This window comes from Theobroma cacao, chromosome 10 (assembly GCF_053813885.1).
Source record: "Theobroma cacao isolate CCN51 chromosome 10, ASM5381388v1, whole genome shotgun sequence".
NCBI classification, from domain to species: domain Eukaryota; kingdom Viridiplantae; phylum Streptophyta; class Magnoliopsida; order Malvales; family Malvaceae; genus Theobroma; species Theobroma cacao.
This window is the reverse complement of record NC_142648.1, coordinates 2,467,030-2,482,989: the sequence shown is the minus strand read 5'-3', so window position 1 is coordinate 2,482,989 and position 15,960 is coordinate 2,467,030. Positions and strand designations below refer to the sequence as shown.

Genomic DNA, 15,960 nt, shown 5'->3' with positions numbered 1-15,960 from the left:
AGCACTCCTTTTCTGTATAAAATGTCAGACTACCGAGAGCAAACTTAGTGGGGTTTGCTTATACGTAACATTACCAAGTCCAAACAAAGTCTTACTTGTGAACACTGTGTTTTTAGCATGGATGGTCCATTATTGATTTGGTGATGTAAGGAAGGCAAATATGAATGCCACATCAAGCATATGCTGGTATAGGGTTCAATATAGGCCGACCATCCCATGTAATCAGGTGCTAAATTCATTCATGAGTGTGAGTCTCACACGTCAAAGCAAATGATATCTCGTAACAAATCAGATTTTAATACATAATATTTGAACTTTGTAAGTCATTCACTTCTAGATTACTTAATAAAAATAACTTTCTTTCATCATCGATCTCATTTTATATTTGACAAGTCTTATTTTCCAGACTCAATTTTTTTTATCTCTAACCTTTATTAAGAGCTTCAAAATTTAGTTAAATTATTACTCAAATTTTGATTCTTTATAACCCAAAATTTTTAAGAATGTTTTACTACAGGAATCAGCCTAGAGCTCATTGGTTTTACACACCAATTGAATCAGGGTACCACAACTTAAAAGTAGTGGACTTAAAGAGGGGAAAAAAGGTGAATGGCTAAACCATATTTGTCCCATCACATATTAGGAATAATTAATCCAATCAATCTCAATTAATCTTTCAAATTAGGAATAATTAATTCCACAAGCCTTGACATATCCTAGTCAGATCACATTGACGGTACCTCTTTTGATTGTCATATGACTCAGGTTCTGAATTCCAAATTCTCTTTCTCTTTTTACAGCTAGCCATGGTTTGATGGCTACTACCCCACATATGGAAGCCAATTCCCTAATAATAGCTAATTATGGAAATTCTTTAACTTGGTTGGATGATCCCAAGTTAGGTAATCAATAGTTTAATCTTTGATTCCGACCTCTCCTTCTTGGGGTTATAAACTTTCAGCCAATGAGATTGAAAGACAAGATATTACATATATTAATTAAAGAAGCATTGTTTCATGGCCTCAAATGCGGATTACGTGGATGAAATTCCTGGCTCTGGTTTAAAGCATAATGAAAGATGGATCAAATGTTCTTGTGGATTTAATGAACTGTGATATTATTAAACTAATGTTTTGTCAACGAAAATGCAATCCATCTCATACTTTCACAAGCTTATCCCAGGCTCTGATTTGCCTTATATCATGTTGCATACCTGATGCACTATCAGGCACCAAACCCATGTATTCTTGCCCATTGTTCAAAAAGATTTGAAACTCCTTGGACTTCCTCTCTCTCTCTCTCTCTCTCTCAGATTTACTTTGCTTGCTATTGCAAATCTATGCATCATTATGTGCTGGAGCAATGGAGTACAAACCAAAAGTGGCTTGTTTATTTTATTAATTACCAGTTCTATGCATGGACATTAATAAGTTGCACAAGGAAGCTGTTGTGATACTTTAACTTAACAATTTGATTTGTCCCTTTAATTAGTTGAAGAAAACAACTTGACTTTCCCTTGTGTATATCAATGCCTTGGGATAAAACATAGTTAATCAGTGACCTCTTGGTTACCTCCAAAAGATTTTCTAAAGAACTCAAACAAGTGAAAGAAGTCAATGAAAAGAGTCGCATTCTCAAGAAATGCATGCATTTGGACTATGGAGTAAATTTTAAATTAATTTCTCAATATGAATCTCTTTAATTATCCCTTTAATACCTAAGAGATTTGCAATAAAGTCAGCAAGTAATTAGCAGTGATAGGATGAACGCCTTTGCTATTATTAATCAATTAATAATTGCATATATAGTCTATGAGATAATCTGGGATTATTCTTTAATATTTTCCTGACCCTTATGATTTGATTCATGTTAGTATGACATAATTTGAATAATCTTTATTTGCTCTCTGTCAGAAAGAATCCTAAATAGGAAAGAATAGAGAAAAAAAGAATAGCAGAACATTATCTGATTTTCATCTTCTTCTTTTAAGTTAGAAGAACATTTTACTGCAAGAGACTGTTAGGCTTTGAGTTGTGGAAGCAATAGCATGATTGACAAATCAACCCTGCCTATTACCTTGCAGTCACTTGCAGAATTTATTTGTGGAAGCCTAAAATAAAAGCATCATATAAAAGAAATGAAGATATAAATCAGCAGATAAGAAAATGAAATAAATTTTCTAAGACTAATTACAGTGAACAATTCATTGAAGGTCAATAGTATCAGATTCTTGATAAAAAATTAAAAATAGAGCAAGAAATGTCAAATACAACAACTGGTTCTAGCTGAACATGATTTGAATAAGAGAAGAAAACTTTCTGAAAATCAAGAGAAGATCCCCTTTTTCGGTTCTTGAACTCTAACCTGAAATGAGGCCCTTATTTTTTATAGGAATGGTTTTCAACAGGCTTAATTTGAATGGCTCGAATAAGGACAGTTGATTGGTTCAGGCTGCATGGCAAGCCTCAGAATATCAGCCTGTTCATTTTGGTGTTTCTTCAGAAAACCAGTGGCTGTGGCAGCAGAAGGAGCTCTACCAACATATTTGATGTCTTCCACAGATCCCCTTCCTATGCCGATCATGGCTGTGTAAAGGCGCGGCACAATGTAGGTGTAAGCACCCATGTTCATTGGCTCTTCCTGGCACCAGACAATCTCAGCATCTGGTACAACCAAGAAACAATGTGAAGAGCTATTAGTAGTGACATACAGTAGCACTAAGGTCCAATTTTTATTTTTTTTTTTGAAAGGCAAAATAGGTCCAAATTAATGACAAAAAATAAAAGTAACAATTTTCGAGCAGCTAAGAACTAGCATATGATTAGTAAAAGCATACACACTTCATAAGTTCACAGGAACATACTTGGATAACGCTTCAGCTCTCGCTGGATGAGATCATAGGGGAATGGACAAAGCTGTTCCACCCTACAAATTGCAATATCATTTACATTCAACCTCTGTCTCTCCTCATCAAGCTCGTAATAAACCTGGAAAATAAGAAAAAGCATAAATGACTCATAATCAAAATAAGTAGAACAGTCTTTGGAGGGTAAGATACAACATAATTGGTACTCCTCTAATCAACACAATGCATGATAAGATAGGGAAGACAAGCATACCTTTCCAGAACAAAGAACCAGGCGCCTGATACCCTTCTCAAGATCAGAGGGGTGATTCTGGTCTTTTATAAGGCGTTTGAATCTGGTTCCCTGTTTGTCAAAGCCTTCATGGCCTTGGACATCATCAAATTCAGATAAATTTGATTTGCAGAACTTGTACCGAAGCAGGTTCTTTGGAGACATTACAATTAGAGGCTTACGGAATTCCCTGTGGATCTAGAAATGAAGCCATGTATATCAGCAAGCTAGCAAGTGTTTTTTCCTTTCCTTTTTTTTTTTTTTTTTTGAATATCAGTACTAGAAGAAGTGCTAAACTCACCTGTCGCCGTAGAACATGAAAGTAATTTGCAGGAGTGGTAGCATTCACAACCTGCCAATTGCATTTCTGTATTTGGTTTCGATGTGTTGGATCCATTTGAGGTATTTCATAAGGGTTCTCACCACTCATCTGCCATTGTCACAGGAAGCATAGTCATTGGAATTCTAAGCTAATTTAGAATACTTATTCTAAAACAGAAAGCATCTTGATCTTGAAATCTTTTAGAACTGAAAAAAAAATGAGTGTTTTTCTTAGCCAGGCAGATTATCCAGAGAAAAACATTCTTCCAACCACAAGTTAGGAGCAAAATGCTAAGGTTTTACAAGGTATTGACTGGCAAAGACAAAGGTTTTAAATTGATGTTGTGTTCTTTTCTTTTGGATTCCAAAGTGGGAAGTGTGACATTTCAATGATGAATGATCAAACCAAAGAAATCATTCATGTTCAACAAGCCGAGAAGGATAGTCCCAACATGAACATGATTGAATCCAAAGAAAATCCACCCTCCATCTCTGATTCTAATGGTGTGGTAATATCAAAAGCAATAACAAAAATAACAGCAAAGCTCAACTGAAACACAAAAGTTTAATAGATATCCCATGATATGATAGGTTAGCACCTGTAGGAAACGCTCCAGTCTCGCGCTTGAATGTTCAGGACCTTGGCCATCATAACCATGAGGAAGCAGTACTACAAGCCCGGTCTGACGCAGCCACTTAGACTCTCCACTGCTTAGGAACTGATCAAATATAACTTGAGCTCCATTAGCAAAATCACCGAATTGAGCCTCCCAGAGTACCAATGCGTCTGGATTTTCCATTGAGTAACCCAGTTCAAATCCAAGAACACCAAATTCTGAAAGAGAGCTGCCAGCAAGACATATATTGCTCAATTATAGACCAAATATAGAACCTATAAATAGCAAAAACCCAACTTGATAAGAGAGGATGTTGGCAGCATACTTCAATTCAGTACTTAAAAAATGGGAGATTATCCTTTAAACCTCCTCTACGAGCAGCATTTATTCCAAAGCTGCATCCTAAGACACAAAGGATGCAGGACTTGCATTTGTATCTGAGATGTACACAATCTGACAGATACCTTGATGCATCTTAGAAAGCATCTAGACAAATTACATTTAGAGGTTTGCAAAAGATTCCTTGTTAATATTTGATGGAGATCATAGAGTTTATAGTTGCTTGTACTTAAAAGGCTTACATTAAAGAATACCTTTCCATTTTTCCCCATTTTGGCTAAAGACCCTACAAAGTAATATAGATGCTTAAGTAGATAAAAGGTGGCTTAAGGAAGATAGAAGTTGAAGTTTGGAAAAACCGAAAGAATAGCTCTAGCTGGAAATGGTCTTCCTCAAGCTGAAATATAAATGAAATAGTCAATATGTTAAAACCAAATATGAGAGCTTAAAACATAGTGGCAAGATGTACTGTTGAAAGAGTCTAGTTTATGGTGACGGGACATAAAAAGGTTAACAAACTTCTACCTGTTACTTACGGTAAACATCTCTTCATTCTGGTTCTCCATGACATGGTCTAAAGGACAATATTTATCTCCTGTTTCCTGATGATGAACCATAGCATGCCGATGACTAAATGTACCTCTTTCAACATCCTGGCCACTGAGTCTAACATGGTTACCTTCCACCAGCAATGTTGCAAAAGCAAGTGCCTCCCCCATTGCCCAGTCAAGGCCCTCCCCTGTTTCAATCATCCGTGCACGATCTTCATATACCTTCCTTACTGCTCTATGGGGCTTGAAATCTTCTGGAAGAACCGTAATTGCTCTGCCAACTTTCTTTAGTATATCCGGGTTTACCCTGGTAACAGCAAGGAAATTTAAGCACAAAATCGTGGTGGTCTGTAAACAAGAACAAGACTGATAATAGATGTGCCAACCCAGTGTTTCTGATACGTGAAAGCTGCTCAGGTGACTTGAACCCTTCCCAATTAGTTGAAAGCCAGTCCCTTCTCTGCTGAACATAATCTTTACTATTTAAGAATTCTTCACTGAGAATGGACTCAACCTTTTTGTGTATCCTATCAATATCTTCTTGTGTCACCTCCCCAGATTCTAGAAGCTTGTTTTTGTAAATTTCAAGAGCTGAGGGATGCTTTTGAATGACCTGTTAGCACCCAGGCCTAGATTAAGAAGAAGATAAAATTTTGACATAAGAAAGCAAAAAGTGAGAAACAGGATATTAAAAGACTAACCTTGTACATTTTAGGCTGTGTGAAAAATGGCTCATCAATCTCATTATGCCCAAATCTTCGATAACACACTATATCAACTACAACATCTGAATGGAAAGTCTGTCGCCATTGTGCTGCAAGCTCACATACATGAACAACTGCCTCTATATTGTCACCATTAACGTGAAAAATGGGAGCATTTAAGGCCTTGGCAACATCAGTACAATATTGTGAAGATCTTCCAGACCTTGGATCGGTTGTAAAGGCTACTTGATTATTCACTACAATGTGTATAGTCCCACCCGTAGTGTAGTTTGGTAATGCACTAAGATGCAGAGTTTCATACACCACCCCTTGTCCAGCAAAGCTACCGTCCCCATGAATCAGTACAGCCATGTTCCTAGTCCTGTCCAAATCATTGGAAAAATATTGCTTTGCTCTAGTTTTTCCAATAACAACTGGGTCTACAGCTTCCAAATGACTTGGATTTGCAACCAAAGACAGATGAAATCTCTTCCCACCCCTAGTTGGGCGATCATAAGAAGTTCCCAAGTGATACTTAACATCACCGGTTCCTGTGTAAAGCCCGGTTTCATCTTCCAACTTTGAGTTCTTGTCAAACTCACTGAATATCTGACGTAGTGGTTTTCTAAAAACATTACCCAAAACGTTTAATCTGCCTCTATGAGGCATTCCAACAACTATATTCTCAACCCCCATATCTGCAGCTCTGTCAAACATCTCCTTCATACCAGGAATCAAAGTCTCTCCACCTTCAAGTCCAAATCTCTTAGCTGTTTTCATTTTTGTGGCCAAGAAATTCTCAAACTGTGTACTCCATATAAGCCTATCAAGAATGACAACACGGCGATCCTTATTATACTGCATTGGTATCGGAGTTTCAATCTTTTCTCTCAACCAGTTACATTTCTCACGGTCCTCAATATGCATATACTCATAGCCAATGCTCCCACAATATGCTTGCTCAAGACGGGTCAATATGGACCTGAGAGTCTGTACCGGACGATTTTCAGATAAAAATCCTGACATGCTCCATACACCTATGAAGAATTCCCTATCAAGATCAGTTTCCGTGAAACCATAAAATGCAGGGTCTAATTCATCAGGAATTTCCCTTTCCTCCAAGCACAAGGGATCTAAATTTGCTTTCAGGTGACCATTAACTTGGTAAGACCTTACAAGCAACAGCAAACGCATGCTCTCATGTATGGTTTGGCCTGAAACTCCAGGCGACCCTGATGCCTGTGCAACAAAATTCCTGAAGAAATTATCCCAGGATTCGTCAACACTGTTTGGATCAGCTTCCCAAGCTCTTTGAAGTTCTTCTAAGTACACACTGCTTGTTCCATCAAGAAAGCTATCAGCTAGCCTGGAAAGAGGCACAGCTCTCGGAACTGGTGAGGCTTGCTCCTTTCTTTTGAAGATAGTGGAATGAAAACATCGATTCTGTGAAGGAAGGTTTCTTCTTCTCACTGCATATGATCCACCCTGAGAAAGACTTCTTCTAATGGCTAGCCTTCCCACAGAAGAACTTGCTCTAAACCAAACCATTACGTATGACACAAGCTATCCAAAAGAATTGCCAGTAGACACTCAAGATTGTACTTCCAAGGCTTAATCCTCAATCATGAACATATCTGAACAAATCAAAAATAAAAAATTAAGTTTATCAAGGTCACAAAAGAAGATCAAAAGAATAAAAATTTCTAAAACTATTATATATGTGAACTACAACTAAAGATCAAGAAAAGATATGAATAGTGGAAATAACATAACTAAGATGCATACAGCATAATGTATATAAATCTCTGATTATGTCGTAATCTATAGCTGAATGAAAATTCACATCTTACTTTTAAAACTGAAAGATGAGGATTCAAATCTTCTTAAACTATCCATGAAAACATGTATGGGTGTGCATCAGGTTTTGTTAAATGAATATCGAGTGAAAGATTTACAATGATTTTAAACCAAAGAGAAAAAAAACAAAGAAAAGAATAACGAGCAAGATTGATCATACCAAGTTGTAAGTCAGAGAGATAACAGAAGAAACTCAAATTAAAAAAAAAATAATTGAGTAAGTAAGGCTGTAAAAGGAGTTATGAGTGTTAAACTCTTTTTTTTTTTTCTATGCATGAAAAAAAATAAAATAAAATCACGAAATATATGGTTCAAAGTATCAAGGAGATAACTATGGGCTTGGTAGTCAAGTGGTGCATTTTCCATTTTAAGTGGAGACAGTTTAGGGTCTAAGGTACTTTAGTATGAATAATTTTGGTAGTCAAATTTACTTCCCTTCAACATTATTTATAAACAATTTTTATAAATTAAAACAGGTAGACGCTGAAAACACATTTCATACAACTTCTCAATCATATGCACATAAAATATTTTTGATTATAAAAAATTTTATAAACTATCAATACATTAAATATAAACCGATATTTAATAACATTCTTCTATTCCAAAGGAAAATTGTTTCTTTCTTTTTATTAGTTTTAATTTCCTTATGACAGAAACATTAGATTTCATAATTTCGAGCGATCTTGTTATTTGAAAAGCGATATGGATAAGGGTTGGGGAAGATAAGGCTTCCTGCCAATGTTATTTGCTCGTTGTTTCTCATGACATTTTCCTTCAAATCTTTTCCCCGTATCTGACTGATTCTTTGCCAACTATCTTATAACTCTTTCCTTTACCTTTACAAAGAAAAACAGGAGGCAAAAGTTATAGCTTTGATCCATAGATTTTTTTTTTCTATTTTCCAGGAAATATGAAACTTAATCCTCAATTTCTCTGATAGTTGCCCCCCGAAGTTGCATCTTTTTGTCCTAAGGATGCAAAAAAGTCTAGTGACGAGCAAGACAGTTCATTTATGCATGATAAGAGAAGCTGAAGCATATAAAAAAAAAAAAAACAAAAAACAGTACAATGAAAGTTATGCATCGATTATCTCAGATATTTTTACGGTCGGTTCACCTCGCGTATAGAAACAATTGTGCCTTGGCAGACAAGGAATAGGGAAAAATGGCGAGCATCAACATAACAAACCCTAACAAAGGGTTCCAAGCTCTGTACCAGATGTTATTGAGAAAATTGTATAATGCTATACTGTTTCAAGTTTGATTTTTGGCAAGCTTCAGACAGGGGCATGGAACTTGATTGGTTCAGGTTGAATGGCCTTTTGCACAAGCTCAGTTTGTTCCTTCACATGAACTACATAGAAACCAGTGGCAGTGGAAGCAGATGGAGCGCGACCAACGTACTTGATATCCTCAAAGGTTCCTCTACCCAGTGCTTGCATTGAAGTGGCGAGACGAGGTGCAATGTAACTGAATGCACCCATGTTCATTGGTTCTTCTTGGCACCAAACAATCTCTGCATCTAAAGAAAGAACCCAAAAGAAAAATCAGAAATCATGACTCAATATAAGAAAAAAAGGCTCAAATACATGAAAATTTACTAAACCTAACAGCGCATAAACCCCCATAGCTGGCACATCCAGTTTCTCTAAAAAAGAAAAGACGAGAGACAAGAGGCTCCAAAATAAATAAAAGTAGAAAACCCATTGCAATTTATTCAGCAGCAACCTTTTTATCAGCAAATATTACCCTAGTGTATTCTCAAAATATTTCCAGCCAAGAAAAAAATTTACAAAATGCTTCAATTCTGATTTTAGTTTCCATGAGTGCTAAAGAACAAGTTCCAGTCTGAGTTTGTATTACATACTTGGATATCGCTTAAGCTCTCGCTGGATGAGGTCATAAGGGAACGGGCAAAGCTGCTCCACACGACATATAGCAACATCAGTAGCCTTGTTCTTCTTTCTCTCATCATCAAGCTCATAGTAAACCTGAAAGCAGATAGAACATGGAATTATTGCATCAAAAACAACACAAATATTAAACCCACCAAAAAGATCTAGCACAAAAAAAGAATAGCTCCTTGGTGGCTCAGAAAACTAAGCTTGAAGCCCAACAAGATAACACAATTTATAATTTCTTAGTTGTCCGGTTCAGTCTACCAGATTAAATTCCAGAATTAAATTGCTTTTACAAGTGATAAAAGAGGAAAACAAGGAGAAACCAAGGGCATAGCACACCTTTCCAGAACAAAGTACCAAGCGTCTGATACCCTCCTCAAGGTCAGAGTGCATATTCTGATCCTTTATAAGGCGCTTAAATCTGGTTCCTTGTTTATCAAAACCAGGGTGGCCTTGGACATCATCAAATTCAGAAAGATTTGATTTGCAGTCCTTGTGACGAAGCAAGTTTTTAGGGGACATCACAATAAGAGGCTTACGGAATTCCCTGTGTATCTGAGAGAGGATAAGAGAAACAATAAGAAAAGGAAATAGCAAGACTAGCCTCAAAGCTCAAGCATCATTAATAACCATTAGTTGCACTTACCTGACGCCGCAAAACATGGAAATAATTAGCAGGTGTTGTAACATTAACCACCTGCCAATTGCACTCCTGAATTTGCGTACGAAGAGTTGGATCCATTTCAGGTATAACAAAAGGATTGTCACCGCTCATCTGTCAAAAATTATAACAATGTACTTATCAATGCGCAATTAAGTCCAAGATGCTTTTTTTTTTCTTTTTCTAATGTATAGAGGGAGCATAGCCTGAATGCAAGTACAACAAGAATGATGAAGCTAAATCAGGATGTAAAGAACAATGAATGTCCTTTCATGGGAAATACCAGAAGATAACGCTCTAGTCGTGCACTCGAATGTTCAGGACCTTGGCCATCATAACCATGAGGAAGCAGCACAACCAGACCAGTTTGACGCAGCCACTTTGACTCCCCACTACTCAGAAACTGATCAAAGATCACTTGAGCCCCATTAGCAAAGTCACCAAATTGCGCTTCCCACATGACCAAGGAATTTGGATTTTCCATTGAGTAACCCAATTCAAATCCGAGCACACCAAACTCTGAAAGAGAACTGCAGTCAAGGACACATATTGCTCAGAAAGGAATCCCAAATTAACAAAAAGAACAGAAGAATAAATACTACAAAAAATTATCAAGCACAGTCTAACAATTCTAGGACAGGGACATAACTTTCCACAAGGAGGAAGGATATCATCCGTAAAGCAGAAAAGTATCAATTTACAAGTGAAAGATATAAACTGTGAATCTGTACAAGTCATTGCATACGGTGAACCATATCAAAGGCCCATTCCAAGTATGAGGTGCAGTCAAGTTTATCAGTGTTCAATACGTTATGCCACAAATCAGAACACAATAAATATGTTATTTGCTACGTTTGCTCAGATGACAAGAGTTCTTTGGCAAACACATATAAATAGACTCCAAATTAACCTTAAAATAACAAGAGTTCTACAAATAAGGTCCTTTTTTTACTAAGACAAAAAGCTCAACACATAAACGTTTACCTATTGCTGACAGTAAACATCTCCTCATTTTGGTTGATAATGACATGGTCCAGAGGGCAATACTGCTCCCCAGTTTCCTGATCATGTAGCACAGAATGCCGATGACTGAATGTACCCCTTTCAACATCCTGACCACTCAACCTAACATGGTTACCTTCCACTAACAAGGTAGCAAATGCAAGTGCTTCCCCTATAGCCCAGTCAAGACCCTCCCCTGTCTCAATCATCTGTGCACGTTGGTCATAAACCTTCTTTACTGCTCTATGAGGCTTAAAATTATCTGGAAGGGTTGTGATTGCTTTGCCAACATTCTTCAATATCTCAGGCTTTACCCTGCATAATGTAAAAGTTTCATCAGTGAGTACAGATCACAGCTACCCAAAATGAAAGTTGAAATTGACAAAAAAGCCAACCAACCCAGTATTTCTGACACGTGAAAGTTGTTCTGGTGACTTGAATCCCGTCCAATAAGCAGACAGCCAGTCCCTTCGTTTCGGAACATAATCTTTGCTGGCCAAAAATTCTTCATTAAGAATTTTACTGACCTTCTCACTTATCCGACCAATATCTTCCTTCATCACCTGCCCAGATTCTAACAATTTGTTTTGGTAGATCTGAAGAGCTGAGGGGTGATTCCGAATGATCTGTTAGAAGCAAAAAGAACCTAAATATTAGAAGTTTTGTTCACTTCTCAGAAGCATACAAAACCATAATATATGCAGGAACAACTACAACATATGTAAAAGGAAAATACATAACCAAACAGATAACTAGGCTGGCGGACCTTATACATTTTTGGCTGTGTGAATGATGGCTCATCGATCTCATTATGACCAAATCTACGATAACAGACCAAATCAACCACCACATCTGAATGGAAGGTTTGGCGCCATTCTGCTGCAAGCTCACAAGCATGGACAACTGCCTCCACATCATCTCCATTTACATGAAAAATGGGAGCATTCAAGGCCTTGGCAACATCAGTACAATACTGTGAAGATCTGCCCGCCCTTGGATCAGTTGTAAAGGCCACTTGGTTGTTGACTACAATATGTATAGTCCCACCAGTTGTGTAGTTGGCAAGGGCACTAAGATGAAGAGTTTCATAAACTACACCCTGTCCAGCAAAGCTACCATCTCCATGAATCAAAACAGCCATGTTCTTGGTCCTATCCACATCATTGGAATAATACTGCTTTGCTCTAGTTTTTCCAACAACAACTGGGTCCACAGCTTCCAAGTGACTGGGGTTTGCAACTAAAGACAAATGGATTCTCTTTCCACCTCTTGTAGGTCGATCATAAGAAGTTCCCAAGTGATATTTGACATCACCAGTTCCTGTGTAAAGCCCTACTTCATCCACAGGCTTTGTACCACCACTGAACTCACTAAATATTTGACGAAGTGGCTTTCGAACAACATTACCTAGCACATTCAATCTTCCTCTATGAGGCATTCCAATCACTATGCTCTCAACCCCAAGGTCTGCAGCCCTGTCAAACATCTCTTTCATTCCCGGAATCAAAGTCTCACCTCCTTCCAGCCCAAACCTCTTAGCTGTTGTCCACTTAGTGGCCAAGAAATTCTCAAACTGCGTACTCCATATAAGCCTGTCAAGAATGACTTCACGACGCTGACGATTGTACTGCATCGGAGTTGGGGTTTCAATCTTGTCTCTTAACCAGTTACACTTCTCACGGTCCGCAATGTTCATGTACTCAAACCCAATGCTTCCACAGTAAGCCTGTTCAAGCCTAGTCAAAATTGACCTAAGTGTTTGCACTGGCCGGTTTTCTGATAAAAATCCAGACATCCTCCACACACCTAAAAAGAATTCTCTATCAAGATCAGCTTCAGTAAAACCATAAAGAGCTGGATCCAAATCATCAGGGATTTCTCGTTCCTCTAAACCCAAGGGATCCAACTTTGCTTTCATGTGACCATTAACCTGGTAAGCCCTCACAAGCAATAACAGTCGCATACTCTCCTGAATTGTCTGGCCTGAAATTCCAGGGGATGTGGCAGCCTGACCCACAAAATTCCTGAAAAAATTGTCCCATGACTCATCAACACTATCTGGGTCAGCTTCCCAGGCCCTTTGAAGCTCCTCTAAGTACACACTACTGGTTCCATCTAAGAAACTGTCAGTTAGCTTAGAAAGTGGCACAGGGCGAGGAACTGGTGCAGACTGTGCCTTAGATTTAAAGACAGTGGTATGAAAATAACGATTCTGTGAAGGAACAATACGTGATCTTGCAGTATATAATCCACCCTGAGACAAAGTCCTCCTGATAGCAAGCTTTGCCACACTAGAACCAGCTCTAAACCACCCCATATCTATCAATCAACAATATCTATGTGCCACTGATTCCCAAAGAGTATCCTATACCTCCAAGCTCAGACCTCAATCAAAAAACCATCTGCCCTTATTTTATCTATCATAAACCTATTTAAAGAATATACAAATTATTAGACAGGATACATGTAAGAAAATTTGACAACATTGATAGCTCAAATGCAGGAAAGTGCATAAAAGTGTTCAATTTATGCATCCAATTTCACTAATATTCTTAAGCTAGTTCTCGCAAAAGTGACAACTTTGACAGTTCAAATGCTAGAAACACATAAAAAATTTTCGATTTACGACATAAAAATAGCCTACAACAAGGTTATGAATACAAATGAAGGATACCAATGCTCCAATGCTAAAAACGAATAAAACAATAACGAAATTAGACTGTCTTAACAATTACAGTAATAATGTAAACTAAATGAACAAAATTTTCAAGAAAAAATCAAAACTTCTTGTAAAGCTTAAAATAATCCAAATCAAATCCGAAAGCATAATTCAATGTAAATTTCTCGCCTTTACACTTAGTTCAAACGGATCAAATCAATTCAAAGAAAAAGCTGTTGACTGATTATGGCATATTCATCCAAAACAGAAGCCAACAAAATTTATTTTAAAAAAAAGATCAAAGCAAAAAAACAAATTGAAGAAAAAGAAAATCAACAAAGGGGAAGTAGATATACCAGTGAAACTCGAGAGATAATCAGTGTTTAGAAGATACAGAAAATTAAAATTAAGAAAAAGGAAAAATTAAAGTGAAGGAAATGTTTGGAGAGGAAGAAAACAAAGGGAATAACCTGGAAAATGGGAGAGAAAATTTTGAAACCCTAAGGTGAACGTCACGGTGACTGTAGGCTTCAAGACTTGTTAAGACCAAAATCTTGGTCTGCTCTTCCTCTTTTTATTCTTTCCTTTTTTTTCTCGTATTTTCTTCTCTAGACAAACCTAATTTTACTTTCCCTTTCTCCTTTTTTTTTCCATTTGGACATACCATTTTTTAAGTCTTAAATAACAATAAAAATAAAAATTGGGAAAATATTATTCTTACCTCAATTGATTAATGTTCCTTAAAATATTATCAAAATTATTTTAAAAAATAGACATTATGATTCATATTTAACATTTTATATATTAAAATTATTTATTTATTTATTTAAATTGAAGTCCAATTGTCATTGCGTTTCTTCGACGCTCTTAGTAAGAGCCAACTTTAAATAAATTCAAGAGTCATGATTATTCGAAAATAATTGTGATTTATCCACAAAAAGAAAAAAAAGAAAATAGTTTTGATTTGAAGCAATTCATTCATAGATTCCCTTAACTTTTATTTAGCATCTTCAATAGTGAATAGATTTTTCATTTTTACTATAACTTTTTAAAAAATATATAAATATGAATAATTTTTATAAATTCATATTTTTAATTCAAAAATTATTAATTAAAAGAAGATTCCTACTTATATAGACATAACTTTTCTTATATGATTCATTTCATTTTATCAAACTCTCGTTACACTTATTATTTCATAAATAGAAAAGAGATCCATTTTAGTACAATATTATTTCAATTATGACATCTGTCACGAACAATTATATATTAATAAAAATTTAAATAAATTATAATAATATCTATCATGAATTTATATTTTTAATTTAAAAAATATATTTATTAATTAAAAAAAGATTCTTACTTATACAGCAAGCAAGAGTCTTCTCATTAGATCAGTGACATTATTACACTAATTCTTTTATAAATTAAAAAAAAATTCATCTTAATTCGATCCTATCTCAATCATAATATCTCTTATAAATAATCATATATTAATGAAGATTTAAATAAATTATAATATCACTTATCATGAAATTATATATTTAATTTAAAGGCATACCTAAAATCTGAATTAACTTTGGGTAAAATCATGCCTCTAGAAAACCTTCATCCTTGTCGGAAAGAGATAGAGAAATTTTGATGATGACGACCAGGCATATGAAACTCCAGAAGGGCGACCATTAAAAGTGGCGTGCCTTTATTTGACTTTCAAAATCTTTATTTTTTTTATTTATTTAATATTTTGTCTAAAAAATCCAAGTCAACTCCACTGATTTGGACACATAATATTAAGAACCAGACCGACCCAGTTACAACAATGAAGTACATGATTAGATCATCAATTAAACATCTGCATTTGATCAAATTTATATCCATTTTCATGTTAGCAATACTTTTAATTTTTAATTAAAATCATATTTCTTAATTTAAAAAAATTTCAAATTTCTAACTTCGATAATAACAACCAAAAAGCAATAAGTTATATAAATTATTCTCAACACGATAAATTATATCGAAAATGAAAACTTCTCTATTTTGAGAAGGAAAGCATATCATCTTTCCTTCTTTCACTATGTCTTGCCCAATCCCCTTTCCTAGAATTCAAGTTAACCTATTGATGTAAGCTTACAATAAATTCACCACTCAATCACATGTGCCATGTTATTGCAACCATTTATATCATATCTGAATCATTTCTGCACATGGC

General features: G+C 35.9%; 2 protein-coding genes across 3 annotated transcripts; both read right to left on the bottom strand.

The window, feature by feature from the left end:
• Positions 1 to 2,180: 2,180 nt before the first annotated feature.
• On the bottom strand, positions 2,181 to 7,270 carry LOC18586144 (uncharacterized). The gene is made up of 8 exons (XM_018129012.2): positions 5,667 to 7,270; positions 5,352 to 5,578; positions 4,940 to 5,272; positions 4,058 to 4,304; positions 3,439 to 3,567; positions 3,120 to 3,335; positions 2,864 to 2,987; positions 2,181 to 2,663 (listed from the first exon to the last, which is right to left on the bottom strand). The coding sequence occupies exons 1-8, from the start codon at positions 7,215 to 7,217 to the stop codon at positions 2,410 to 2,412; spliced, it is 3,081 nt and encodes a 1,026-aa protein (XP_017984501.2). The 5' UTR covers positions 7,218 to 7,270; the 3' UTR covers positions 2,181 to 2,409.
• A 1,323-nt stretch (positions 7,271 to 8,593) lies between these two features.
• LOC18586143 (uncharacterized) lies at positions 8,594 to 14,395 on the bottom strand. 2 transcript variants are annotated; one of them, XM_007009358.3, is made up of 9 exons: positions 14,108 to 14,395; positions 11,859 to 13,520; positions 11,492 to 11,718; positions 11,075 to 11,407; positions 10,374 to 10,620; positions 10,076 to 10,204; positions 9,769 to 9,984; positions 9,396 to 9,519; positions 8,594 to 9,050 (listed from the first exon to the last, which is right to left on the bottom strand). In XM_007009358.3, exons 2-9 carry the CDS (start codon positions 13,407 to 13,409, stop codon positions 8,806 to 8,808), a joined length of 3,072 nt encoding a protein of 1,023 aa, XP_007009420.2. In that variant the 5' UTR covers positions 13,410 to 13,520; positions 14,108 to 14,395; the 3' UTR covers positions 8,594 to 8,805. The 2 variants fall into 2 exon arrangements, with proteins under 2 accessions (XP_007009420.2, XP_017984861.1); XM_018129372.2 differs by having other exon boundaries at positions 14,222 to 14,395.
• Positions 14,396 to 15,960: the final 1,565 nt, after the last annotated feature.

What these genes read in the sequence shown, in the direction of transcription:
- LOC18586144 (XM_018129012.2), bottom strand. Translation starts at nt 7,217, where the DNA reads ATGGTTTGGTTTAGAGCAAGTTCTTCTGTGGGAAGGCTAGCCATTAGA. An exon ending in ATGTTTACCGTAAGTAACAG is followed by an intron (nt 4,305 to 4,939) that starts GTAGAAGTTTGT and finishes TCTTGCTGGCAG; the next exon opens with CTCTCTTTCAGAATTTGGTG. An exon ending in AGAGCTGAAGCGTTATCCAA is followed by an intron (nt 2,664 to 2,863) that starts GTATGTTCCTGT and finishes TGGTTGTACCAG; the next exon opens with ATGCTGAGATTGTCTGGTGC.
- LOC18586143 (XM_007009358.3), bottom strand. Translation starts at nt 13,409, where the DNA reads ATGGGGTGGTTTAGAGCTGGTTCTAGTGTGGCAAAGCTTGCTATCAGG. An exon ending in ATGTTTACTGTCAGCAATAG is followed by an intron (nt 10,621 to 11,074) that starts GTAAACGTTTAT and finishes CCTTGACTGCAG; the next exon opens with TTCTCTTTCAGAGTTTGGTG. An exon ending in GACTAGAGCGTTATCTTCTG is followed by an intron (nt 10,205 to 10,373) that starts GTATTTCCCATG and finishes AATTTTTGACAG; the next exon opens with ATGAGCGGTGACAATCCTTT.